This window comes from Acanthisitta chloris, unplaced genomic scaffold (assembly GCF_000695815.1).
Source record: "Acanthisitta chloris isolate BGI_N310 unplaced genomic scaffold, ASM69581v1 scaffold6185, whole genome shotgun sequence".
Classification (NCBI taxonomy): Eukaryota; Metazoa; Chordata; class Aves; order Passeriformes; family Acanthisittidae; genus Acanthisitta; species Acanthisitta chloris.
Genome location: NW_008674189.1, coordinates 38020 through 64774, shown reverse-complemented (window position 1 = coordinate 64774; position 26755 = coordinate 38020). Strand labels below are relative to the sequence as shown.

General features: G+C 37.4%; 1 protein-coding gene across 1 annotated transcript in view; it reads right to left on the bottom strand.

The window, feature by feature from the left end:
- CACNA1D (calcium channel, voltage-dependent, L type, alpha 1D subunit) overlaps positions 1 to 26755 on the bottom strand; it is a gene marked incomplete at its 5' end in the record, with an annotated part of 118408 nt that overhangs the window by 77303 nt on the left and 14350 nt on the right. The window contains 5 exon segments of the mRNA XM_009075230.1: positions 2754 to 2780; positions 3513 to 3600; positions 9196 to 9273; positions 12156 to 12325; positions 23452 to 23555. Of these exon segments, the coding sequence (XP_009073478.1) occupies positions 2754 to 2780; positions 3513 to 3600; positions 9196 to 9273; positions 12156 to 12325; positions 23452 to 23555 (467 nt within the window).

Here is a 26755-nt window from a genome sequence, read left to right as displayed (position 1 = left end):
AATACACACCTTCATTTACTAAACTTGCAGATAATTGCTATACCTCTTGACCAAGTACCCATCTGACTGTATAGAAACATTTTTCCAGGATTAACTTCTACTTTAACTTGCAGTACAGCACGTAGGCTAGCTTGCAATAAACAGCATTTTCTATTTTGATCCAAAGGCAAAGACATTTACAGTCAAAACAGTATCTTTGATAAGGCATGTCCTCATTTACTTTGTGCTGAAACACACAGTACTGCCATTGCAAAACAACATTCTTGAAGGTGGAGCAAGGATCTGGCCAAAAGAGCAACAATTAGACCAAGATTTTCAATTTGGATTAGAATGTGCTAGGACATCCTTGAGCTGAGCACCTAACCTAGGGCTTTACTGCTGAATTGAGAGTTCTTAGATTTCAGGCAAACGTGAGCTTTGTAGAATCTAGTGATTCCAACGAAAAACCTGAAAACTATTCTATTTTTCAAACATGAAATGGTAAATATCCAGAAGCAACAGGATGAGAACTGTGGGACTGCAGATCCTGACAGAGATACAAGAATACTCTGTTCTCAGTGGCATTACAGAGCCAGCAGGTCTTCAGAGAGCTTTTTCTCTGATAACATGTGTTGTCAGGTGTTTTTAGGGACCTAGAACATGGTACAAGCCACAACTGTTTGCAAGACAATGGTACAACTGTAATTTTGAGCTCTGTTGCCCCAAAACTACTACTCACAGGGATTCATTAAGTTAAAAGGGGTAGATCTTTCTCCAATACTACAAGTAATGACATCAAAGTTCAAGAGGAAAATCCCATTGCCAAGTTCTGCTTAAAAAGTTTAAGCATGATTGAAGACCTTAAGTATCTGCAGACCCCTGCAGCACTTCCAAGTGAGAGACAAAAACATCCCACTGCCAATTGCCACAGATTCTGTGGAGACATGCAGCAATACATATCTGAATGAACTTATATGACTTGTGATATTTAATGCCACCAAACAGCTTCTCAAAGAGCTCATGCAAAAGACATTTAGGACAGTGGCAGAATCCAGAGAGCTAGAGATACTTTGGTGGCTTGCTGGCTAGCAAATGAGTTTGCTTTCAAATTGATTTGTTTATTATGAACACTGAGTGTAGAGAGGGATAGCATCTTTCTGCTTGGACTATTAAAAACATCAGCTTTGGGTAGAAATTTTTCTCTCTGAAAGATGACAGAGCAGTTTCCATTTAACAGAGATTCTGGAGTTCTCTATTTCCTCAAAACAATAATAGGCATAGTTCAGAATGTAAGCATTACTCTACTTTCTCTGCAAGGCTTCTATGAGTCCTCACTGTGCAAACAGACCAGACCTGGGGAATGTAGTACAATGGCAGCCTATTGCACTGCCTGCTATTTGAAATTACATGCAATCACTTCATATTCAAGTTTTTCCTTTAAAACTAGCACAAGTAGGCTTCACAGCAATGACCATGCTCATTTGGGATTCTCAGCTAATGAAATACTAAAAGAATTGTTCAAATCGTTCTATTGTTATGGTAACTAGAAGCAATGGCAAGAGAAATTACAGACCATTAGCACACTGAATCACTTCTCTTTATTAAGCTAAAAGTAGTTTCCTCTCTCATAATTCTCATGAAGGGTTAACTTCAAAGTCCACATGGACATAACTGGTCCATTCAGATGGTGTAGCTAAGGTCAACTGCTGTAGTAGAAGGCATATAAAAATGATCAAGTTATTATAATTAATGATTAAACTTCTAAAATGTTAGTTATATGCTACGATCCTAAATGACCAGACCTCCACTGGCCACAGTCTTCAGAGTGAGGCACCTTATATGCTGTCAGCAGTTTGCTCACAGGAACAACAAAATAAAGCTTGATCATCGTATCACATGAAAAAACCTCAGTGTAGAAAAGCACCAGTTCACTGTTGCCCAGGAGCTCTTCAAAACAGACTATTCAGAAGTTCACCACAGCTGCTTGCAACTGGTTGGTATTGGTAGGTCACTAGTGCTAGTAATGCTAGTAGAGCAAACCTAAGGAGAATACACAGCTGATACCAATGAATAACTTGCTCTACATCCAACACCGAAATCAGTTTTTCCAGGTTTAAAAAATTATTCCAGATGTTGTCAAAACTGCTGGTGCCAGATGTTACCACATCTTCTTGACTGACCCTTTTTTTCACTGAAAATTTTATGCGAAAAATATAAGTCCTGTGGGTTGTCTGCAACTGCAGGAGTATCTTTGCCCTTTATGATTCAGTAAGTTACCCACTTGATTACTTACCGGAAATCACAGAGCTTTTGGTTGGTTTTTATTCCTTTGTGGAGTAACCTAACCTTTTTAAATGGGAAGGGGTATCTCTTCTGTGTTTGCAATTACCATTTCTAATTCCTAAATCTATGTCCTATAACACGGGAAAATAAAACAAAATAAAGAAGGCTACTAGTTTTGTACTGGACTATTCATTCTTAATTTTGCTTATAACACTTCCCTCCTGCAACAGCACTTGAAAATGGTAGTTCAAATCCTTAAATGCTCCTAGTAAGTGAAAAAAGAGCCACAAATATTGGCAAAGCAAATCAGGGAGTTTGATTTCCAAGCATGTTCATAGATATTTTACTTTTTATATTCACTAGTAATTGTTAGGAAAACATTTTCACACAATAAAATTTAAAGTACAGTAAATTAAGAATAACTTTATGAGATCATCATGATGTGTGAATAGTCCAAGGAAAAGAAGGTATTATGAGAAGAAAATACTGACCTGAACTTGGATTTTGAGATGGTTTGACTGGAAGAAAAGGAAAACACATTTTTAAGAATGCAGAAAAAATAATTAACACAAATTAACTTTCTTTAGAATTTTGCATTGGAATTACATATACATAAAATAAGCTTTTAACAAAATGCATCATGAATGCTGAAACTCTACTGTTTGACACTTATTTTCTGAAATAACATTCTGAAAACTTCACCAATTTTCTAAGTGAAGGAAAGGAAACCTCCTTTAAAACTCAGCAAATAAACCTTGAACAAACATGTAAAATCTGCTTGGAAGTCACTAGAATCTGCACAAACAAATAGTGAACACCACGGGATATAGAAATATTCCCACACATTCAGTTATTGCCTAAAAAAAACCCAAAACACATTCTCCAGGCCAAGCACAATTTAACGGAAAACATTTCTTTTTTACATGTCAAGAGGAACTTATGTTCTTTTCTTATAATTTTGGACAATAACTATATTTTTGAAAAGCTTTCAGGAAAGAGTCAGGAAAACATGACTCAGCTACATTTAGCTGAATTGTTTTCCATCTTCTAACTTGAGAATTTTAGGAGTCCTTTAACACTGTAACAATCATTCTACTATTAAACTACTGAAAGGCAAAAAACCCTGTAAGTATCGTACAAAGCTTGACTATTTCAAAGTGGTTTTGGGTAAATACACAATGGAGAAAGAATGATTCTTTTAAATTTTGAGATGGTGAGTGTGGGTACTCGAAAACCATTCGTGTACTCACCATAAACTTCCACAGCATGCTGGGGTCTCCCCTTCTCCACTCACGTTCTCTGTGTTCACCGACTCGGTTTCACTGGTGGGCATGCTTGCTGTGGGGAGACACAAACTGCTTTAGTTTCATCACCAAACAAGGTATCACACACACTATGATATCCTGTTCCATGGTAAGAATGCCTCCACTTTTCACAGGTCTAATGAGAGCTTGGAAGACCTGAGGAGTAGTAGATGAAGTCAGGCACTTCATCAGCCCTCCTCTTACCCCAAAGAAAGCACACAGAACTCCAGAGTGTATGGTAGCTTGTTTCTTTTCAATGATTCAATGCAATCATTGACAATGCACTACAGAATACAAAGTTGAGGAGGTTTGTAACCAAGAGCATGCTACCCCTAGTAAAGAAATCAACCTGAGCTGGATTTTGTGACCTTTCATGTTAAGCAGTGTTTGTTAGCACTTTGGAGGTGTTTAAAGTGTTGTTAAAATGCATGCTAATTCCAAGTAATATCATCAAACTTCTGAAAGTAGGAACTATCACACTCTGGTCATACTGACCACTCTGCTTTTACTGACATTATGAATCATTAAGGAAAGATGCTAGAAAGTAAATGTGCCTGCAAATACTGTGTGAGCAGCAGAAAGGAGCACTGGGAATGGCAGAATGGGTACTACAAGGTATGATGAGAATTTCTACTGATAAAAAAGGGGATGATTACATTTGTTATACAGTCAATTACTGTACATACAGTGGATCATTACTGAGCAATTGTGGCTAATTTTTTTTCAACAAAACTCATTTGCAGATGGGTAATCACCATTTATTTTCAAATCAACTGAAATAAAGAAGGAGGACACCTTATGTCAAAAGGTGTTAGGAAATGATAAACAGCCAAAGTTCTCAGTACACTTCTTTCATGACTGCAAGGCAAGCATGAAAGGAAAACCACAGGAAAAAGAAAAGGGTAAAATTACTGTTGCTGGTCTGCACAGTAGAAACATCACCTAAAGTAGGAAAAATTCAGAGAGGTGGAAGATGCACGAAATTACTCCAGAACAGCAAGAACAAAAGAAAAAGAGAGCATTCCAAAGATATTCTGGGGGTGTACCTTCCACTGTTTTGATGTTTGCTTGTTTGGTTTATTTTGTTTGTGTTGTGGGGAATGGTTTAAGCCAATGTCTGTGCACTGAGAGTATTGAAGGCAGAAGGGCTCAGTGCCTACTTCTGATAGCTATTTTGGTAGCCTAAAGGAGTCTTAAAGCAGCCTTAATTACACACTTCACAATGCAAGTGAGACTCAAGAATCAAGCCGTGAATTTTCTGATTTGTCTACAAATCTGGTACAAAATGTTCTCTGCACAGCCTCTGTATTGCCTTAACACTGACATAAAGAGACACAGGAGCAGAAAATGCTGGTTTGGTTTCCATGCCCATCAATTCCATCCAAGCTGTGAGACTGACAGATCAATGCAGGGTAGATGCTCAGCTACTATTTGCAACAGCTGAGAATCTGTCCCCATAAATACAAGTCACCATTATATATGTTAAACCGAGTGGCATAACAAAGAAAGATCCAAAATGTCCATGCAGGTGTTTGAATAAACAAAGCACTTCAGGCAGTAAGCACAGCAAAACCTTCTTTCACGAGGTTCTTCTGTTTTGATGATTCTTTTAAAATATTACTGTAATTGTTTTATATATGCAAAGTCTTTGGTTAGCACCTGCAAGTGCCTCAATTCCAATATCATGCTTCCCCTTATAAATCAGTCTTAAAAGATGAATACTACTAGTCCTGAATGAACTTCAGAGCTTACAGTCAGAGTTCAAAAGGAAATTCATTCAAAAGTAAAGAAAAAATCTTTGATGTCCAAATTTAATTATAAAAATTTCAAAGGGTTAAAGGAAATAAAAATCACAAAAGTATTTCAAACATTGTCTCAGGTCTTCAGAACTAAGACTTTTTATTTTAAAATGCCAGGGTCTTTTGCAAGAAATGCAAGGTGTTTCCCTGTCTCATAAAGAACTGAACTGGTTCCCTTGTGCCAGGTGACTTGCATGCTGCAAGGAAACACAGCATGACAGTCACCTAATAATGCACATTTCAGCCCTTGTGATGGACAACTGCAAAATATGAGTGCAGACGTCTTGTTTCATACACTGTTATTAAGAGCTGACAGGAAAACAGAGCTAAGCCCACTTTTGTAATTCTTACATATGTGCAATGTGTCCCATACTCGTATTCCAAATCAAACCTTCCCTTCCCTAGAAGCAATACCTACAATCCAGTTCAGCAAAAAGCGTCACTCAGCTTCACAGAAACTACATTTAATATTATTTTGTAATTATTTAAAATTAATTTACATGCTAATAATTATTTAGCATGTAAATGCGAAGTAATATAATTTTAATTCAAGCCTACCCAGACGTGATGTGTCCACAGTAAGAAATAGCAGCCCTTTTTGAACAGGACTGTGTGAAGAAAAACAAAGTCTTTGTCCCTGTTGAAGTGAATGTCAGTTCTGAAAACTATTAAAAACAGTCAGATGTTACTCTGTTTCAGCCCTGACATGGCTATTGCTCTAGCTCTATTAGTGACTTGCAGGTGCTATGTTACAAACACAGAAGAGTAAAAAAAGAACCACAGACAGTTGAGATCACATTAGAAGCTCAGCTGTCATTACAGCATAATTTATATGTCAAAATTAAAACTTGACAGAAGGACTGAGAAAGGCATCATTTGGAAGTCCAGCTCCAGCAATGCCAGCAAGTCATTAGATCTGTAGCCAGAAGAAAACAGCAGCAGCACTGCACGTCCACATCCACTCTGCTAATGCAAGCAACCTGGCAAGTCTGCAAAAGACTCAATTTCATGACCACAGCATCTTAAGGGCAGAAGGTGTTCATGAGAAAATACAGCACACAGAATGAACTTTTGAAACACCTCCTGATGTCAGCATGGCCAGTTTTCAGATCTTTAAACTGGCACTCCCGTATTCAAAGGAAGGAACCAAGTTTTCTCTATTCACCTTTTGCCCTTATTTTACTGGCTTTCTTCTGCAAAGATTACTTAGATTTCTGGATCTAATAACATCTTCAATTAAGGTAACTGGTTCCAAAAAAAAGAAAAATGCTTGCATTAGGCAATATAAGCAACTCATACAGCATGCAGCTTAATTCTTCCCTGAGTATACAGTAAATAGGTCAAATATACCAAGTACTACATTTTATTTCTGTGTATAAGAATACAAAATGAGAAAAACAATCTATTATATTCACTATTTACTCTAAACAGTTTTCAGACTTAGGAGCAGGGATTTCAAACCCCACTCCAGGACATAATGTAACCAATGCATAGCAAAGAACAGCCAGTGTCCATCAGCAGTGATGTGTCCTAGCCAGCTGGGGTTAGAAGCAATAAATTCCATAATCCTGCAATATGACAATTTAGTGTCACCGTAGAATCCAGCAGCAAGCTAAATCACAATCTGAATTACTGAACTGTGGTGGCAAGTACTATTGTTAGAAATGTTTTCCTCTAGAATGTATATAATTAGTATTTTAACCTGTTTCAACTTCAGCTGAGCATTTTTGCTCCACAGGGTGATCTCATTTCCACACTGATGCACCCAGGGCAGCTTTCTAGTTACACATGCTGAGGCAAAAGTGCTGCAGAAGTGGAGTGATCTGCACAGCTAGTCAGCTACTCAGTAATGGCCACTGCAGAGAATCTTACAGGTATTTTGAAAGGTACTACACTCACAAAATTTTACATCAACCTTGCAAAAAGGTCATCTTCTGTCTGCTAGTAGCAGCCAATCAAATCCATGAGCTCTAAAGTTCTCATTCTTTCTCAAATCAGTGCATAGATTTTCTGAATCCTTTACACCAAATCTTGGAGGTTGGCAAATAGGAAAATAGAATTAAAAAAAGAATCCCCAAAGAGGCAACATTATCATTGCAAATTCATCTCAGATTTTCCTAAATCTGCTGTATGCCCAGAAAACACATCAGGCAGAAGTGGTACTATCTATCCTGACTGTGAAGCTCCTCAGGCTAAATTCAGTATAAGGAGGGACTGCTTGGAACATGTTCTACATGGTTGTATGGCGAGGTATCTGTTTTCATAGTGCAGATTTAATGTTGACACTATCAACAACAATTCTTACAGGCTCCCTCTTTTTATAGGCAGCCTATGGAAACACAATATAAGGTTGAATGGCTGCACAGCAGTGGAAGGGGACCAAATAATTAGTCTTCATTACAGAAGCATCACTGAACCAACCACTAGTAGCCTGAAGGATGACACTAGGAATGTTGGGAATATTGTACCACAGATGTGGAACTTTTAATGGCCTGAAGGATGACACTATGAACGTTGAGAATACTTTTAATGGAAATAGAAGTAGAGGTAATACAAAGAAAATTATTTAGGGCAGGATTTTCTAATTCAGTGGTAGACTAGTGGCAAATCAGGTCAGCCTAACAGTCTAAAAAAACACAGAAAGAAATAGACTTAGGCCACTGATTTGTACTTTGTAAAAACCCTGCTCACAAAAGGTATACCTGCCCTGCAAGACACAGATGAAAGCAAGACAGTGCACATGTGCTTGAGGATGCTTTTGACTAGCAAGGTCAGGCACGAGTAGCAAGACAGCAGTCGCTGCAGGCAGATGACAGCAAGTTTTCAGCCAGTTCCATGCTGCTTCATGACAGACATCAGAACCTGAACCTGCTAGTTTAAAGGCTGTGTTGAAATACATAGCCAAAGAAAAATTGCAACTACCTTCTAGCAATTTTTATGGAGAAACTGTTTCAGCCTGTAAAGTTGTGTAAGCTATTATGTATGTAACAGTTGCACAAATAATTTCAAGCAGACTCAGTAGTGGTACTAAATGAGTCCATTGGGTCCTAGCAATTTCTGACTTAACATTCTGGACTCTCTAAAGTAACTGAATCAGATTTTTCAACCTCAGCCTGGGCCACAATAGTGATTCCCAGGGCAGCAAGGAAGCCAGTAGCAACGAATAACTTTGTTGACACTAGGATTAAAACTAGATCTCCTAAGTACTGCAATTGTGATTATGTCAAAACACTATGTTTGCCAGTATTAAAAGAGTGTAGATTTGAAAACAACTATCATAGGCTAAACCCTCTGTCCATCTCCAAGGTGGGTGGAGAAAAATTGAATAAAACAAAGTACAGAAACAAAACCATCAAAAGCAAAAGAAGATACAGGACAAGCTTGTTATGTTTTAAGATTCTACATCATATGTATTAAAAATAAATAGCAGATACTATCATCATACTGTTCTAAGCTTACACTGTGATCCACTATAAAGCTTGTAAAACACTTTAATTTCTTCACTTCTAAATTTAAAATACATTTTTATCTGGTTTACCTGACTTCTGAAAAAGAAAACCTAGGCTTCAATAAGCAAGTCACAGACAAAGACACTTCAGTGGAAACCTGAGTGGATTAAACATTCTGCTTGAGGGAGGTAAAGCACTGCAGCACCTCTATTTCAAACATGCACTTCAACCAGCAGGACTGCATGCACAGGGGGTTCCATGCTCCAGATGTATACACCTTTGCTATAGGAAATGCATACAATATGTGCTCCCGAAAGCTAACACATCCAATGCAGTATTGGCACAAAAGAAAGTTCAACTGCAAACCAGAACACGTTTTACCATGTTTATTGGAAGAACGGCCAAAGCAGCTAAGTCTGCTTTTCTTCTTGTCTTCCATTAAGTCAGCCAGTGTAACCCCTGGGGTAAGCACATGTAATCCCAGCAGTGACACGGGAGGTGGCAGCAGTCACAACGCAAAAAATAAAAACGTGTCCGTATACACAACACAGGCAAGGTTAGGCAAAACAAACGGAAATCACCGGCGGCATAACTAATCAGAGCTAAATCCCTCACCTCTTACGGATTTTTGCGTCTTGAGCTAAATTCGTAATGCTCTGAAGGCAATGGAAGCTTTTTCATTGTCTTCAGGGTAACCAGCTATTGGTTCATAATAAAGACTTCCAACTTCTACTAAAGGCATATTTACAATTCTTGGAGTTGAAAGATATTCTATTAATCAACAGCACAGAATAGCTGCCCACTATCAGCAACAGAGGTGTAAAAATCCATAGGGTTCATAAATAAATGACTTGATGATTTCCCTCCTTAGAAATTTTTAAATGCTGGGGCAGGAGGTGGAGGGGTTACAGGAACCTCAATTACAATTTTAAAGGATTATGCGACAAACTATTAATCACTGAGTGAACTGCCTTGAAATCTGTACCTTTTCCTGCCACAGAGGTCTTCTGCATCCTAATTCAGAGCTCTTGCACATTATTTAAGAGCACTATGGTGATCTTCCCTCACCATAAATTAGCAGTAATCTTGCTCAGCCAGAGGTTTAGACGCCCAAAGTAGGGACATAGCTGCCTAGAAGCCTGCAAATTATTGCTCTGTCTTGGGACCCAGCTTTACCTTATGCTTCAAAGAAAGCTTGAGAAAAACATCACCAGTATATTTGGACTAAATTTATTTCCTAAGCTTACAACTCAAGTCTGGAGTGCAAGGAGCTGGAGAAACTCAGCAACTCTTCCTCCTTTACAGTCTGTTGCAGCTGATATTAAAAATGAAACTCCAAGCCATGTATTTAAGCACATGTGCACAAACCCAGAGGAGTGCCTATTCATTGGAAATTCCCACTCAAAACACATATGAACACCTGAAATTAAATTCTCGGCATTTCTCTAAGTTCTTTTAATTACTTTCCTTCTATTTTTACTCTGCATATCTTCTACAACCCTTAACTTACCCTAAAATTATGCTTAAGTTAACAGTTAAACTTAAAATCTCTTTCAAACTCAACAGCTATGCAAACAAGTATTTTTTATCTGTATGACCTAGAGGCTGTTTAAGGAATACTAGAGCAAATGAGGTTTTTTGCAGGCTATTAACAAACACCTAATTTGAACAGGATGCAAAAAGTTCCTGGGATTTCACCTGTAAACCAAGTCCACTGGCACCACAACTGACAGCATGGTGGTCCAACACTATACAAATTCAGCATCTATTTGAATCTACAATCCTGCACTGCAGCCTTGTACAAAGTGTATTTACTCCACAAAATGTGCCATCTTTTACTTTTCGATCTTAGGATTTTATATTGATACTCAAACCCACAGTTTATGTATTCCTTCTACACAACATTAGTAGCAATAACTAAGTAGAGTGAACTCTGGCTCTTGTGCTCTGTTCTAGATAAAAATAACTATTTGTGCACAGATTTTCATACAGAAATAAACTGTTGTTTTCCAGGTGATGGTAACATCAACATCAAGCCACAAGTTGCCCTCCAGCCTCTCATAAAATTATTGTTTCCTTCCAGTCAGTAACACAGGTCCATAACCTGCTTTTATTTTGAACTAATAGAACTCTGAAACTTAGAAACAAAGATTTTGGCATATTTAACTACATGAAATACAAAGATAAGTTTAAAAACAGATACCGCAATATCAAACCACATAATTTTCATTTTTTTACTACATCTGAATAGTACTATGGTTTAAAAGAACAGTTTACAATAAGTTTGCAGCACTAGAAGAAAAATAAGGGTAATGATATATTATTTCAACACAGAAAAAAATTATTCTGAATTCTCTTTGACAAACCACTCATAGATGTATTTCCTTAAAAATACTCAATAGTATCTACAAGAATAAATACTATGACTTTCCAGAGTATGACATTAATAACAGGTGCTATTTAGCAGTAGTATATACATTTAAATTTGGACTTTAATCTTAGGTTTAGTATTAAATAATAAACCACATCCTGAATCTGTGTTCTTATTTATGTGCAGCTTTAAAACTTCTCATGAAAATTTTAACCAGTACTATGCAAATGTGGCAAAGAGGCTAAAATAACTTCTACTGAATCCTGACATTAAAATACTGCTGTTACTACAATTTTCTGATACATAGAAAACAATTACAACTCTTATAGTTGTTGAAGTATCATGAAACTGACTTGTTCCTGGTTCACTACAGCATAAATTACCTATCCTATAACACATTATACACTACTGTAAAATAAATACATCACATGGAAGTGGCATTTCTTAGAGTCAAAAGACAAATCCCACAAGACTCCATTTATTTCACACTCAGTTAAAACACCTAGTAAATAAGATTTTATATAGCTTTCTTGATCATTAGAAAGATCCAGGATGCCATTTCCACACTTCAACACTCCAAAAAATCCTTACTGTTAGCACAAAGTTATTTATTGACTGTGTATTGCATGCACCTACAGGCAAACACATACTCTTCTTGACTAAGGATTGGTGACACAACTTTCATGCCCTAACTTTTAACAGAACACACATTTATCAGTCTCAGTAGTGACTGAATGCAGACAGTGATTTATACATGGATATCTCAGAGCAGAATTTTGTTGCAAGATTCCAAACTATCTTCCAGGACACAGCATCACTATATTAATGGACAGAATTGCTCTGCTAACCAACATTTTTGCAAACTGGAAATGAGAAAGTGCCGCTGGACACGCTGCATTCACCCCAGCATATGCCCTCAGAAACGGTCAAACTGTCCCCACAGAAGTAGTAGAGAGTAAAGAATACGTACTGTTCCTCTTGCCTTCTTCATCAGCCTCTTCCTCGTTCTCAGGGTCAATGTCTTCTGCCTGTGTAATCCAATCTAAATAGCCCTTCAGATCTTCTTCAAGCTGCTGTTTTTCACGTAGCTTCTGAAAGTCCCCTCGGGCCTTGGCTTTTTCTCTTTCTTTGGAAAATTCTCTATCAAATTTAGATAAAGCAGAAAAAAACACTGATTGACAAACTCCCAGGCATTTTGATCTAGGTCCTGACATAGCAGAGTAACACAGTGACATAGAAAATGAACTTAATAAATACACTGACTCAAGAGCTGCTTTGAAAACAAGGTAGTGGTGCAAAGAAGTCATGGCAAATCCCTACCACGTTACATCACAACTCTGAGAGCTTTTATGATTTAACTGAAAATTACACAGTATTCTTGACACTTCCCATAAGGGAAGAGTCTGGTCCCCCTCTCTTCCCCATTCAGTTAAGTGTTCTTCTATACAGATTTTAAAATCACTTCTATCAAATGACTATGAATAGAAACTGACTTGTAGTAGCAAAGTCATTTTGGAGAGCTGAGGATTAGTTTCAGCAAAAAAGAAATTCTGGCAACCAGTTCTAATATCCTTCCTCTTCCAGTCACAGTTCACTGGCAATGTCCAAACATTGCACATTTTAGAATTTTACTATTAGGCTCTCTCTTAACTACACCATGCACAGACCTGTGCTGTCTGAGATCTTGATGTTTCGCCCCTTTTTTTTCCCCTGTAACAGAACTTAGATGTCCTGTTCTCACAGGTGAGAAATGCAACCTTTTATATAAACTCAATCCTCTATCTCATTGCCCCAATCTCAAGACAATGTCTTGGACTGTCTGTCTAGTTTAGTTTGTAATTTGAATCAAACCATGAATTATCATGGAATGATAATTAAAATAATGAAGTCATGCTCTTTGAGAAGGAGATTGGATAAAGTGGCCTACTGAGGAGTCTTCCAACCTGAATTATCCTATAAATTCATGATTCCCTAAATGACATGTGGCTCAAGACAATTATCAAGTATATTCTTCCACCACAGTATCCTATATGCCAATATTATTACAATATTTGATGTGATCAATGACTCCAAATGCATAACTCCCTTCAGTAGAAGGATCAAATGCATTCCAATTTTTCCAAGTATCAATACACAGAATTAGGGCTAGGCAAGTGTCTTTTGAACTGTATTGTAACTACACCTCAATTCAGTATTGAAACTCAGGCTTGTTCTGACTAATATGCTAATCACAGAATAGTTTGGGTTGGAAGGATCATCTACTTCCAACCCCCCTGCCACGGGCAGGGACACCTTCCACAAGACCAGGGTGCTCAGAGCTCCTTCCAACTTGGCCTTGAACACTTCCAGGGAGTATGCAGCTACAGCTTCTCTGGGCAACCTGTGCCAGTGCCTCAGCACCCTCACAGGGGAGAATTGCTTCCTACCATCTCATCTAAACCTGCCCAAACTTCAGTTTGAAGCCCTTCCCCCTGCGCTATCAGCACACATTCATGTTAATCTTATGACAGGGCTACAATTGAACTTAAATGGCTACAACAATTTCATTTACTAAGAATTTCCAACTCCTTTTATTAGTGGGAAATTTCACTTGAAAATATTCCCTAATAAATACACTCTTAAGGGGAAATGTATTAAAGCACTCAATAGTGTCTTTTTTCAAGTGGAAAATATTAGAAAATTAGCGTAAGACTGCAAAATATTTTAAGAAGGTGAAACAATGATCCACATGATATTTCCCTAAGAAAATATAGCAAACCAACAGAAAGTCTCAATTTTTCAATATAGTATTTCAGTTTGGTGGCATACATTATTTATTTGGAATAGCAAAGACAATCTCCCCAGGGGGATTTTAATTTATTTTTATTATTTTCTTTAGTCTTCTAACATGTCAGAGCAGAAATTTACTGTTTAGAAGACATCAGCAAATTTAAGAGTTTAACCCTTTACATGAAATCATACAGATTTTGCTTTTTTAAAAAGCTGTTATGCTGTAGAAGCAACACAGTTTTCTGTTGCAAAAGCCAAGAGGCAGGCACTACACCTTTGACAGCTGAGGACTTAATTCAATAACGTTTCAGTTTGGCACATGGAGATCATCCTGTTCCATCTGATGGCATTGTAATGAAGCTGGAGAATGCCTGTGCTTGCTCTGCATTCACTACCCTTCACCTAGCATCCAAGGACGAGGTCCTTCAAAAGGCCATCTCATCAAGAAGCTGCTTGTGAAAGAGAGAGCGAGCTCTAAAGTTCTCTCTGAAGGACAACTGCTTTAAAAAAATAAATAATAATTCCACAAGCCTATAAGAAACTGTTTGGTTTATGGAATGGTAGGTTCAGGCTTCCCCCAGTGCGAGCATTAGAGACTGCTCTTTACACCTGATTGAGGCAACAAACTCACAGCACTCCTTCCACAGGCAGTGTCTGAAAAGAGCTCTCATGGCATAGTATGAAATCAGGAGTAACAAGCCTTGCTAGCTTTTACTAAGTGTTCATGTCTTTTCAGTTAAGTCCTTCAGGTGTTTTTCATTAAGGTGAAGGACATGTGATGTGTGTGTGTAAAGGAAAATGAAAGCTGCTGTTATTACATGGAGTTGAAGTGAAATTATTTTTAAATTAATCAGTTGGCAAGGCTGATAACTTTGAACAGCACTTCACCCATGGCTGAAGCACCTTTTAGCTCTAACTTTACATAAAAATGGCTGCATGCAGAGACTTAAACACAGTTTTTTATATACACAGCTAACTATGACCTTTCCTTTTAATACAGCACAAAAATCAGACATTGCCTTGTTAAATGCCACTACAATTTATCAGTAGGGGGAGATGCAAGGTGGTTGTTTCCATGATATTAAAAAATTTAGTTTTTAAACCTTACTGTTTGTAAGGAAGTATAACACCTGAAAAAACTGCATTTTCTATAGGGGAAGGAAGACACTCACTCTATCTTTTTTTTTTTTTGTCACAGCCACAATGAAGTGACATCCCTCAAACACACATATGTACATACTCCTTTCAGTGAACTATCATGAATAAGAAGGTGGGATTAAATGGAATTGGAAAGTAGTGAGTTTTCTGTTAGCAAAATAAAAGTGGCATTTTTCCCCAAGAAATAAGTTATTTGAAAAAGATGATGGGGGTGAGAAGAGGGAGAGATGTAGGCTCTTTAAAGCTTCTGACAAACATATTTAGACAAAAAGGTATTTGAATATTTAGATAAAGATATTGGCTGATCTCCTGGAAGGAGGAATAAGACAGCTGCTCTGCAGCATTTCATGGCTGTGGAGTATATAGGCTGGGTCCAAGGCAGAATGAAAACCCTTTTGGCTATGTAGGCAGCAAAAGTACTGACATGGTTAGACTGATGGCCTGAACTGGCCTCCCCGACTGTCATCAACCCAGCAATCAGGCCAGCAGCCTATGAAGTTGACAGGCTCAGGAAATTGCACATTAATTGCAGTAAGTGGACTTAAGCTCTGTAAATATTTGGTTTCACGAATGCCTGTGCTAAGAGCTAACTTCAAAATACGTATTTTGCTCTGGTTTGATAAAATGACCTGGATCTGACATTTGAAAGTTTATACTGGGCAGGAAGGGCTGCATCTGCAGCAAAATAGAGACATCATTTGCAAAATAAGAGTGTTTTATGGAGATTCATTTATATAATCTCATTTACTTTTAGTGATAACCAACCTACTATATAAAATGCAGGTTTTATTTCTATTGCCCAAAAATTTCTTGTCTCCTTGCAGAAAGATGATCTCATTTCTCTGTTTATGCACAATACCATCACCATCAATGGTTGTTGAGGCAGAAGCATATAAAATGCAGGGCTTGAGTTCATGCTTCAATAGTCTGGGGCACTCATGCCAAATTTTTCTTTCTTCAACAGAGTGTAACAACTTCTGCTGGTATGCATCAGTTGGAAATGGCTCGATGCAGCAGGGTGGAAGTGGCAGTAAGGAGAATCTACTGGGACACAATTACAGCTCTCTGGTTCTCACACCTTAAATTTCAGGCAGGGTCATATTAACCAAAAATCCTAGGACAACAATTTATTTAAACATGATTATTTGGTATGCTCTCCCTTCTCTCTGTAATTCACAGACATAAACTAAGGAGACACCTATACCTGTCTCCTCTCAGCTGAAAGTCTCCCCATGCTAAAGGCCAGACACATTTTGTAAGGGGCCTGTGCAGCACTATGAGTGTTGCTGTACCTCCTGTGCATCACCAGGTATTGATGATGGGAAACAAACAGCTGCTTTCAATGTTTAAGCATAAACCAGGACACAAATTCTTTGTTAGCCACATTACTGCCCTTTTGTGTCACTGTAAATGCAGTGACAGAGAGAATTAATATCCTGCAGTATGGAACTCCCTGCACAGAGGGTCTGGTATGTGGAAAGTGTTATGTTAATGCTATATGTAGAGCTGTCACCCAGGCATCCCAGACTCTCATTTATTCACAGTGAACAGTCACATAATAACAAAAATGTACTCACAGGAGTACAGTGTTGGCCACCAGATTTGCAGGAGAGGTTTCACACAGTGGTAACCATACCAACCAACAAATTAGCAGCAGCAAATCAGAGGACTAAAACTGCTTAAACTGTACAGCTAAGCATGGACAACAGCTCACAGCTGGGTGTAAAGTGCAACAGATGTGGGGAGACACAAAAAAGGTTAAGTAACATCACATCTTTAATGACAGCAGATTGGTATCCATCATTGTTACTCCTTTTAGAAAAAAAAAAAAAAAACCTCATAGGCTGAACACTAGAATTATTTCTGCAGCACAAAAAATCCTGGCAGGAATTTTCCCTGAGCAAGGAGCATTGATGGGGAAAGTGCAAACTGGTATTAGCTACACACAATTATTTCTATGTAATTCATTAGCAATTAACAAAATGCACATTGAGCAGCTCCAGCACCACCTCCGTGTAGCAGAGGGTCTGTCTGTATAGCCTTACTGTGCCCATGAATACTACACAATCATCTGTGGGAACAGCAAGATAGGGAACCATTTCACAGAGCTACAAAACAGACCTAATGTTGCAGACTGTTACTAGATCTGCATATTCAGATGTGTTCCTTCTGTTATGAGCCAAGGCTCAAGACACACTGAAGTTACTAGAAGAAGAAGGAGCAGTACAGAGCACAGGACCATACTCTACCATCACCTCAGCCTGGGATGTGCCCTATCAGCACAGTTGCTGAAACTGATGTGGTTTGTACCTGCCAGGAACTCATCAGCAAGTATCTCGCAGGACTAATCCCTAAGAAGCCTTGGTGGGATAGGACTGAAATAAAATTGGTTCCCTCCAAGTTCTTACTCAAGAATATGGAACTACTCCCCCTCACATTAGTGGATTCTGTCTAAAGCAGTCAGTTAATTACTGCTGTATGCAGCTGAAAGTATTTGCTGCTTACATATTGGCAGTATATTCAATTGATCAATCAAGCATAATATTTCCTAGTTTGTTGTTGAATTACACCAGTCAGAAGAGTCTGCTTCAGCTCATAACTTGCTGAGATCTATAGCTGAAGTTCCTCTCCTTGTTTTGAATGCACATTCTGTTTATCTATGGGAAGGAGCTAAATTTTCAGCAACAATTTTTATTTTTTCCACTAGGCCTTTCCACTGCTGTGAAAAAACACTGTCAAAACCAGTTCATTTCCCTTTTGCTGAAAGGCTATGGATGACAGTTCACTGCCATTTTCTATTTGGTGCACCATTATTCAAATGTCTTTTGTTATGATTTTTTCCATATATACTGTAGAAAACAATTCTTAGGTGTATAAGCTTATCTGTGCCAACATATTTTACATGACATTAATTGACAGATATTGCTGTGAGATTAGCATGGATGAGTATGTACCCTCAGCTTTTAGAATCATTATGTACATTTGCTGCAAATATTACTGGGGAAAAGAAACTGAAAAAATTAACATTCTCTTAAGTAACCTGTAAGACTACATGTAGGAGGATATAAGGGCATGGCAAAGCTCATGTTTTGGTGTCCTTTTTCAAGACAATAAATTCAACTTAAAGATTTATTAAAGTGTGCTTGAAAGGTCTTATTTGTTCCCATGGCTACCCAAAGAAATACTAATGCCTTGAGCAGAAAATGCCATCAGCAGAAACCATCCCCTAATGATAAGGACTATCTTCAGGAATAGATTATCATGCATCATTAAAAGCCATGCCTCTTGATAAATAAGTTATGAAGTTTTATAATTTATTATTTCCCCTGTTCATAGCAAAACAGTTTAATGCATGTTGAATTACTGGAATATTTATTTTAACATTTTATAGACTTTTAAAGGTACTTTTGGCATGGATGAGTATCTCTCAACTCCCTTTGTTTGTTAAGGTATATCTTTGTTAACTTTCTAATAACCTTATAACCTCTAACTTAACTTTCAATTTCAGCTCACTGTCTCTTGCACCAATAGCCATGACAAACTCTGGTATTTAAGCTTGGAATATTTGGAAGAGGCCCTGTCCTCAGCTCCCAGTTTCTATGCCCAGTATTTCATGCCTTCAGAGAATACAGGTCCAGTTTCTGCCTGTTACACACGTTGCCTGTAACCAAAGCTACAAGCAGAAGCAGACTTCTGAAGCAGTCCACCAACCTTCACAGAGCTAGAATTGCTGGGCAGCCCCTCAGCCACTATTTAAGTGCCACTTCATCAAGTCTGAAATTGCCTCAAAGATGCAATGCCTAGTCCTTACATCAGAACCAGAGGAATATGTACAAAGGAAGAAATGGTGCTCTGGTGTCTCTTACAGGTAGACTGACCCTACTCCATGATACTGACACAAGAGACAAAGCAATTGAAATAGAGTGTGACTATATCATGATCACCCTGCAATTTCTAGGAGCTAAAAAATTATTCAGAGCACATACAGCTTTTAATCTATAATGTGAATCAGCAAAATGCACACCAGCCCAAGATAATGAAAATACATCCACTGCAACTTTCCAGAGCAGCAAGCATTCTGCTCTGTATTTCAAAATATTGAAAGAATTGTTAAAGATCAGTTGTCAGTTCCAGGTGTCCAGATAGATTCCTAAGAAATTCACTGTGCTGAAAGAAATTTTCAACAGGCACAGGTTTTGAACCACACTTCCAAACACATTTTCAGATGCATTTCTGGAGCTGGATCTAGAGTCAATTTTTCTAATCAGCTTAGGGATGAATTGTTTATCAACTCTGCTCTCAGGCCAGAGCTACAGCCTTCTTCAGAGCCCTCTGCTGAAGCTGGACCAAGAGCCATCACTACAGTCCTTCCCCAGAGCCACACTCACAGTTGGGTCTAGAGCCATTTCTAGAGCACTTTCAAAATATAGATCTTATGCCAATTTCAGTGCCCTTTCCCAAAGTGGAACTATGTCCATCTCTTGAGGTCTTTTCCAGAGCTGGACCTAGGTTTAACTGCCCAGATATTTCTTGGAGACTGATTTAGAGTGTGTTCTGGAATCCTTTCCCATAGTGCTTTCCAAAGCTCCTTACAGAGACCTTTACTAGAACTGCTCATCTCTCAGTGCCTTTCTAGAGCTAAATCTAGAGCCTATCTTTTTGAGAGCATCACTAGATTTGGCTCTAGGCCAATTTTTACAGGTCACTACTGGAGCTAAAACCAGTTTCTGGTGTATTATCTAAATCTGGCTCTAATTTCTGACATGGAACTACAGCCTGAACTAGACCTGGAGCTATTTCTAAAGCCTGACCTGAACTTTTTTCTAGAATGACTTTTCCTGTCAAGTCCTGCAAACTGAAATTGCTTTTCAATTGAGAATTCACTTTTAGACTAATGTGAATACTTCTAGTGCCTAATACAGAGTAAAAACTACAGCATTTTGAAAAAGCTGAATTAATTCAAGCCTATGAATTCTCTCCATCCTTGTTATTCAAGAGAATATTTAGGAAAAACCTCCATAGTCAGATTCCATGCAGAAATTACAATATTTACCACATGCAGATTCCACACACACATTGTCTCTACTAATTTACACAGCTCCTATTACAAATATGAACTCTATTTTTAAGAGCATCACCTTCAGCAGGCAAGACTGACATGGATCACCAGGAAATTACTTACCTTCAGAAACGGCTAGATGTAAAACATAAGATCTGCCAAATCATCATTCTCATCCATTTACACAGTATCTACATCAAACATGCAGTGCACAAGAGGCATTACAGAAATACAAAGGGGCAGATAGTCACAGAGCAACAAAGGAGTGCAAAGAGAATAACTGAATATTTTAAAACCACAAACAGATCAGAACAGCAGACAGATTTAAATGTACACAGCATAAACTGATATTGCAGAAAGCAGCACTTTCATACGGAAAAGGTATTAGGCATTCAGATTCCACTTTCAAAATCTGTATGCAAAGCCATGCTTTTCAAGTAAGTTGGCATAATTTTTGCATTCTTGACATTTGATCGGTTTAGTAAAATTTAACTTTACTTGTAGATTTATCATAAACCAAGTTTCATGCCACAGTTTGAGGAGCATGAAATGTAAAAGCTAACTCTTATATAAATAAAAAAGCATGTGTTAAATCTCCAGTGGTTGGCTCAGAATGAAAAATATTACCTTTCTACTATGGAATACAAACATATCCATTGCGTTTTACTAGGACATCAATCTTACCCATAAAATTTAGACTAGTAGGTCTAAATAGAAAGTATGTGAAAGTATTTATTATTTATACATAAATTTCATATAGCAATCAAAAGAAATCAAAGTGACAGTATTCCACACTGGCCCTTGTATATTAGAGTTTCAAACAAGTACACCAGGACATTTTCTTCATTTATGTACCAAACAAGAGTTTGGTATGACAGGTCTCATTTAGGAATAGTCCCTTTTCCTTTCTCCTTCCACTTCCAATGTGAATTCTTGGTGATATTTATATATCACATGTCTCAGTTCACTAGTGTAATTTTCTTCAGATCGAAAACAAAAAAAACCTGAGTGTTAGGAAGACTCTTTGATGTATTTAGGGCAAACATGAATTAATACAATTCATCAGGCATCCTGAGCACACAAGTGACAGTGCAGTTAGGTGACAATATGGCAGAAAAATTAATTTAGCAGTTAATGACTTGATGAATTTAAGGAGAGTTCACATCACTTTTGACATTGCCATTTCTGTTCACTGGAAATTGAAGGCAAGCCAGCAAAGGTTCTGAAGAGCACTAGAGCTCTATGGATCATGCAACACCTAGAAATCAGTGATGAATTCTTGTCTGCAGAAAGGAACCCGAGGACAAGGGGACACCTCTTCCCCTGTTTTGGAACAGCAGCTAAAGAACAACTCCATATTCCAACAAATGCCATAAGTATCATAACCGTGTAAACCTTATATAGCACATTAAATGTATTAAGCCAGAAGTAAAGCCAAGTCATGAGGGTGTCTAAATTTCCACTGCTTCAGTAAAAAAAAATTTCACATGTGCAATAAAATGTCAATTCCGGAGTTACTTTCCCTCACATTCATTTTTAAAAAGAGAAAAATTTGAAACCAATAACAATTTGAGTCATGGAAGGAAAAATAGGAATATTTATTATCTGTTAGCAGGCACCTTCACATGACAGGAAGAAAATTAATTGGTGCTTACAACCTTCTTAAGGGCCAGGGAAGGAACTGTGAGAGCCTAATCCTCTAATGACTTCAGTGGAAAGTCTAGTCACAGAGCAATATTAGTTAACAGCATCAGAAGAAGAAATAAATTACACTGTAACTACCCTCATTTATCTGTCCTTCTCTTACTTTGTTTGTTCAGTGTGGCTGAAAGCTAGACCCTTAGTTCTGCAACAATTTCAACATTTGTCCTCGGATAAAGCTGATATGACAGTATAAATCAGACTTTACAGGATAGGTCCAGAAAAGAAAAGATTAAATCTAAAAATCAGCAATGTGGTTTTAGTACTAGCTTTTTGCTTTTAAGCATCTGCTTTGTAAAACGATTCTGACAGTCAGGTTAAACTATGCTTTCCCTAGTTTCCTGTGTGCAACAGGAATCTATCACAGATAAATGACTTTAGATTTTAAAAAGCACATTGTAATGCAACTCATCAGATAAAAATGCTCAGTTTTTAGCATCAGCAACTGGAAATTTTGCTTGTCTGATATCCAGAAGTATGATAATGCATTACAATTTCCTTCAAATCTAGCATAAAATGCGGCAAAGCCGCAAACAGGGCTGCACACAGAGCAGCCTGTTGACACCATCAGCTGCAGCTTCAGGCGGCTTTCCATGCAAAAGACATTTTTTGTAGGCTAACAAAGATGGCACAGCCTGCCTGAGATTGCCAGAACAATATTATTTGCTGTATAATTAAAAGCTAATGCATACAACTATAATTTTCTTTTTAGTATTCAAATACTAGCAGGAACTTTTATATATTTCTCAGAAAATATCTTTACCATAAACTGGAGTTTCCCAAGCTTAATGTGCTAGAAACCAGTAAATGGCAAAGGAAATGGAGTTGTAACCTCAAGTAAAGGGGCTCTGTAAGAAGAAAACCTGGCAAACTCCTGCCATGAACTACAGTTTTAAAGAACATTATACAGTTAGAGCTGACATCCCTTTAGTTCTTGGCTGGAGCCTGGAGTGCACAAACCAACAAACAGCTGTGACTACCTCCCACTGACATCTGCATTAAATTGGTACTTGATTATTGATAAATATATCAGCTTCCTGTCACAGGATGTCAAAGCAGTACACAGCTCTACAGTGCAAGAAGCACCAAACACTTTGTGTTGGGGCACTGCAGCCACAATCTTCCTGTAAGACAGATCTTGAAGCATATATTAAAAATGTTTTGCAGTATATTTGTGTCAAATATGACTGGTGAACATAAATAACATTTCAATTGCTTAATGAATGTTTGAACAAAAGCAAAAGATGGTCTTTCAGAAAACAACAATTGCATACAGGGGAGAATATCTGTACAGGTACACCACCCATCCCTGTGTGCCAAACGGTCTTCCCTGCAGGAACATTACAGAATAAGGAAATGAGTGCCTTATTTAATGAATATTTTTGGCAAGCATGGTGAATGTGATGTCAAGACAGATACAGGCACTAGAATCACACAGTTCAGCCCAAAAAGCAAACACTGGTAGGATAACATAAGAATCTCAAGTGCATGCAGAAAAGCCATTGCTGAGAAGCTGAGTAAATGCAGAGGCCATCTTACAAGTAGCAGTAGCATACACAATGTTAACTCAACTGCTTACCCACTAAGTACACCAAGAACCAGGTTAAGTACGAAAAATGAGCCAAGGATGATAAGACTAACAAAATAGATCCATGGCCATTCACATCCTATTGCATCATTTACCTGTAAAACGTAAGGAAATAAGTTATGATTCAGTCATTGATTAAACAGCAGAGTCCTTTTTGCAGCTGCCAGATCACGTAGGTTCAACACAAAGTTTATGTCCTACTCAGTTCTTAAAAAAACAAATGAAAATTTGTTTGACTTTACTTACCCAAATTTTGCTGTAGGTGTGATGCCTTAGAAGATTAACTGAAATAATATTTAAGTAAGTGCATGAGAATTATTAGTCCTTTTTCTACATTGCCACAAGGCTGAACATGAAGACCTATACTGATAGGTCTAAATTCTGATTTTGCTGTTTGTATGTTATTTATGATAAATACAGAAAACTTTTCCTGTTCTAATTAGAGGAGGCAGCACCAGAGGTTGATGTCATCACAACTGAAGTCTCACCTGGATAACATAACCTGTGTGTTCATGGCAACTGAATTCAGGACTCTGCCTTCATGATGAAAAAGGTGTATGCTTACCCGCTCAATACACCAAGAACAAGATTTAGTACGAAAAATGACCCAAAGATGACGAGACTGACAAAATACACCCATGGCAATTCAAATCCCATAGCATCATTCATCTGCAAGAAATAAGATTATCTTATAGGTAGATCACTATATTAACAGCAATGAAGAGTCAGAGAAACGGAGAATTTGATCATTCAGGTTAGATAACATTCTATGCATTCCTTCAGTAATCAAAGAAGAACAACATGAGGAAGAAGGCACTGACCACATTCACTTTGCTTTTCTAATACATGCCCTAAAATAGAATGCTGAGTGAACATAGCATTCAGATCAGAAGTATTATCAAACATAAATGGAGAACTGCAACAGTTCTGTTCTTTGACACTTAAAACGAACTAAATTTCAGGTCTCAAATTAAAATGATGATCACAAAGTATATTGAAATATTAGGATTTTTAGTTCATAAATATCTCATCTACATGAATGATCATTTGAGAAAATAAACAGCAATATATATCTCAACAGTACAAGCAGCACTACTTTTTCTGCAACACTGAATTCCAATCGTTTTTTCCTGAAATACCACAGTCGGATGCAGCAAAGAGATTTTAAATTAATTCAGAAAGAAACAAAAGAGAATAAATTTCTGTAAAAACATGAACATGATTTTAGGAAAATGAAAAACAGAAAACAAATTTTAGAAACAGAAAAAATGATATTTTAATAGCAGAGAAATTTGTATGTAGCATTGAGGTGCAAAAAGACATTTTGATAAGTTACAAAAATAATTCTCACATGGAACTCCTTGGAAATATCTCTTCTTGGAAAGGAATTATTCTGGGTTTTTTGTCTATATTGACAAGTTTGTATTAGATTTTGCTTAAGATGTTTTTTTAGCCATGAAAATTCAGCACAGAAAAACAAGATATGGTATTGTAGAACGATCTTTTTGCAAATCTGTTTTCTCTTCTGTGAATGCTGTTGTGTTTCATATATCTGAAATTTGTGATTAGGCTTTGAGCTCTCTTGCTAGTCAAGTTTGGCTCCTGTCCTTAACATCTCTGTTGGAATAGACTTATTAAACATGGGAATAAACTTTTTCAAAATTACTTATTTCATTTTTTATTGGTCTTTTAATAATGTATCATAATCCCAGTTTCTGCAAGGTGGCCCTATGGATGGTTAGATATAAGCACATGCATCAAGTCTCTGCAGGTTGAGGCCCAAAGGTACTTTTCCTCATTGGTGATCTGTAATAATGCCAGTTTATATTAACTAAAGCAAACAAACTTCCTATGTAACAAAGAAGTTTATTTTACACACCTTCGTGCACCTTTTAAAATAATTTATGTATCATCTTCTAAATTGTTTTCATAATTGAACTGAGGTACTGAATAGTAACTTATAACTACTTAGACTTGCTAGAAAAAATAAGAAAACTTCAAAATATATATTTAATTTGGATTTTTTTTCCTCTTAGTTTCAATAGAACTGTACTATGGAGAAGGGTTACAGTCATTCAGAAAGGCTGGGATCATTACCTTCAATTTCAAAATACCCCAAGGTTCCAATTCTGCCACAGCATATTCATATGGAAAATACAGTCTTTATAATGGTGCCATTTATACTGACCTACTTAAGTCTTCTGGGCAATGTTTTTAGCAATCTTTAGCATGTCAGGGGGCTATGGAAAGGAGATCAATGGCAATGTTTCATTTTTTATCATTATCTATGCCCATTCCCTCAGAGCAACTTCCCTACATTTGAGAAGCCTTAGCAATAAAGAAGCCAAGCTAATGAGTAAAACACCTCATTGCCCAGGCTGAATTGCTGCTTTGTCCCAGTGCATGTTGCCATTTGCATCTTCTTTCAAGCGTAGTCATCTGGCCTTATGGTTTAGGAATAAAATTTCCTCAATGTTTGTTTAAAATGTATATTCATAATCATTTTATTACTTTAGAATCGAGTTTGTCTCATAGACATGACTCATATCATACAGGCAAAGTGTTTTTCCAGCAATAACTGATAAGAGCAAACGTTTTGATTAAATTTCAAATACATATGAATGCATTTTGCATCTAACTGAAGTATACCATTAGCAAACAGTTGTCTGCAAGTCACCAGAGTTCAGAGTGAAGGCATAAATTCATCTGGTGTTGATGCCAACATTTTCCTGCTATGTATCTTTTTGAAAAAGCTGAAAGATTAATATTTACAATTTTACTTGGAGAAAACAGCTCTGGGAATCACTGCAATCCAACTGCATGCACTGGTTTTACTCACAAAGAAAACATGTTCAGGCAGCCAGGCCTTGCACTGACTTAGCAACCCAGGAGCAAATTTGAAATTTCCATGCTCTGTCATAAAGCCTCTATTGGCATAAGCACTCTGACTTGCATTTCCTTCATTCACTTTATAGTGCACAACATATAAAAAAAATTCCTCCTTGTTTTCAGTTTGATTTTAAGCCCAATGTCTTAGGCTAATCTATGTCGGACTAATGCCTTGTGCAGTAAAAATTGGAAAATGCAGCTAACCAGTACTAGAAGAAATTTGGGCAGATGCTGAACTCTTTCAAAAGCATTCCTTATTCAGGAGCACCTGAATTTAATATCACCTTGGCACTAATCTAAGCTTGAATTCCTAAAAACAACGGCCTGAAACTGCATTACTCACAAATTTTATGACTTAATTCTAGATACAATTAAACGCCATTCAAATAATGCAGTGCAATTTCTA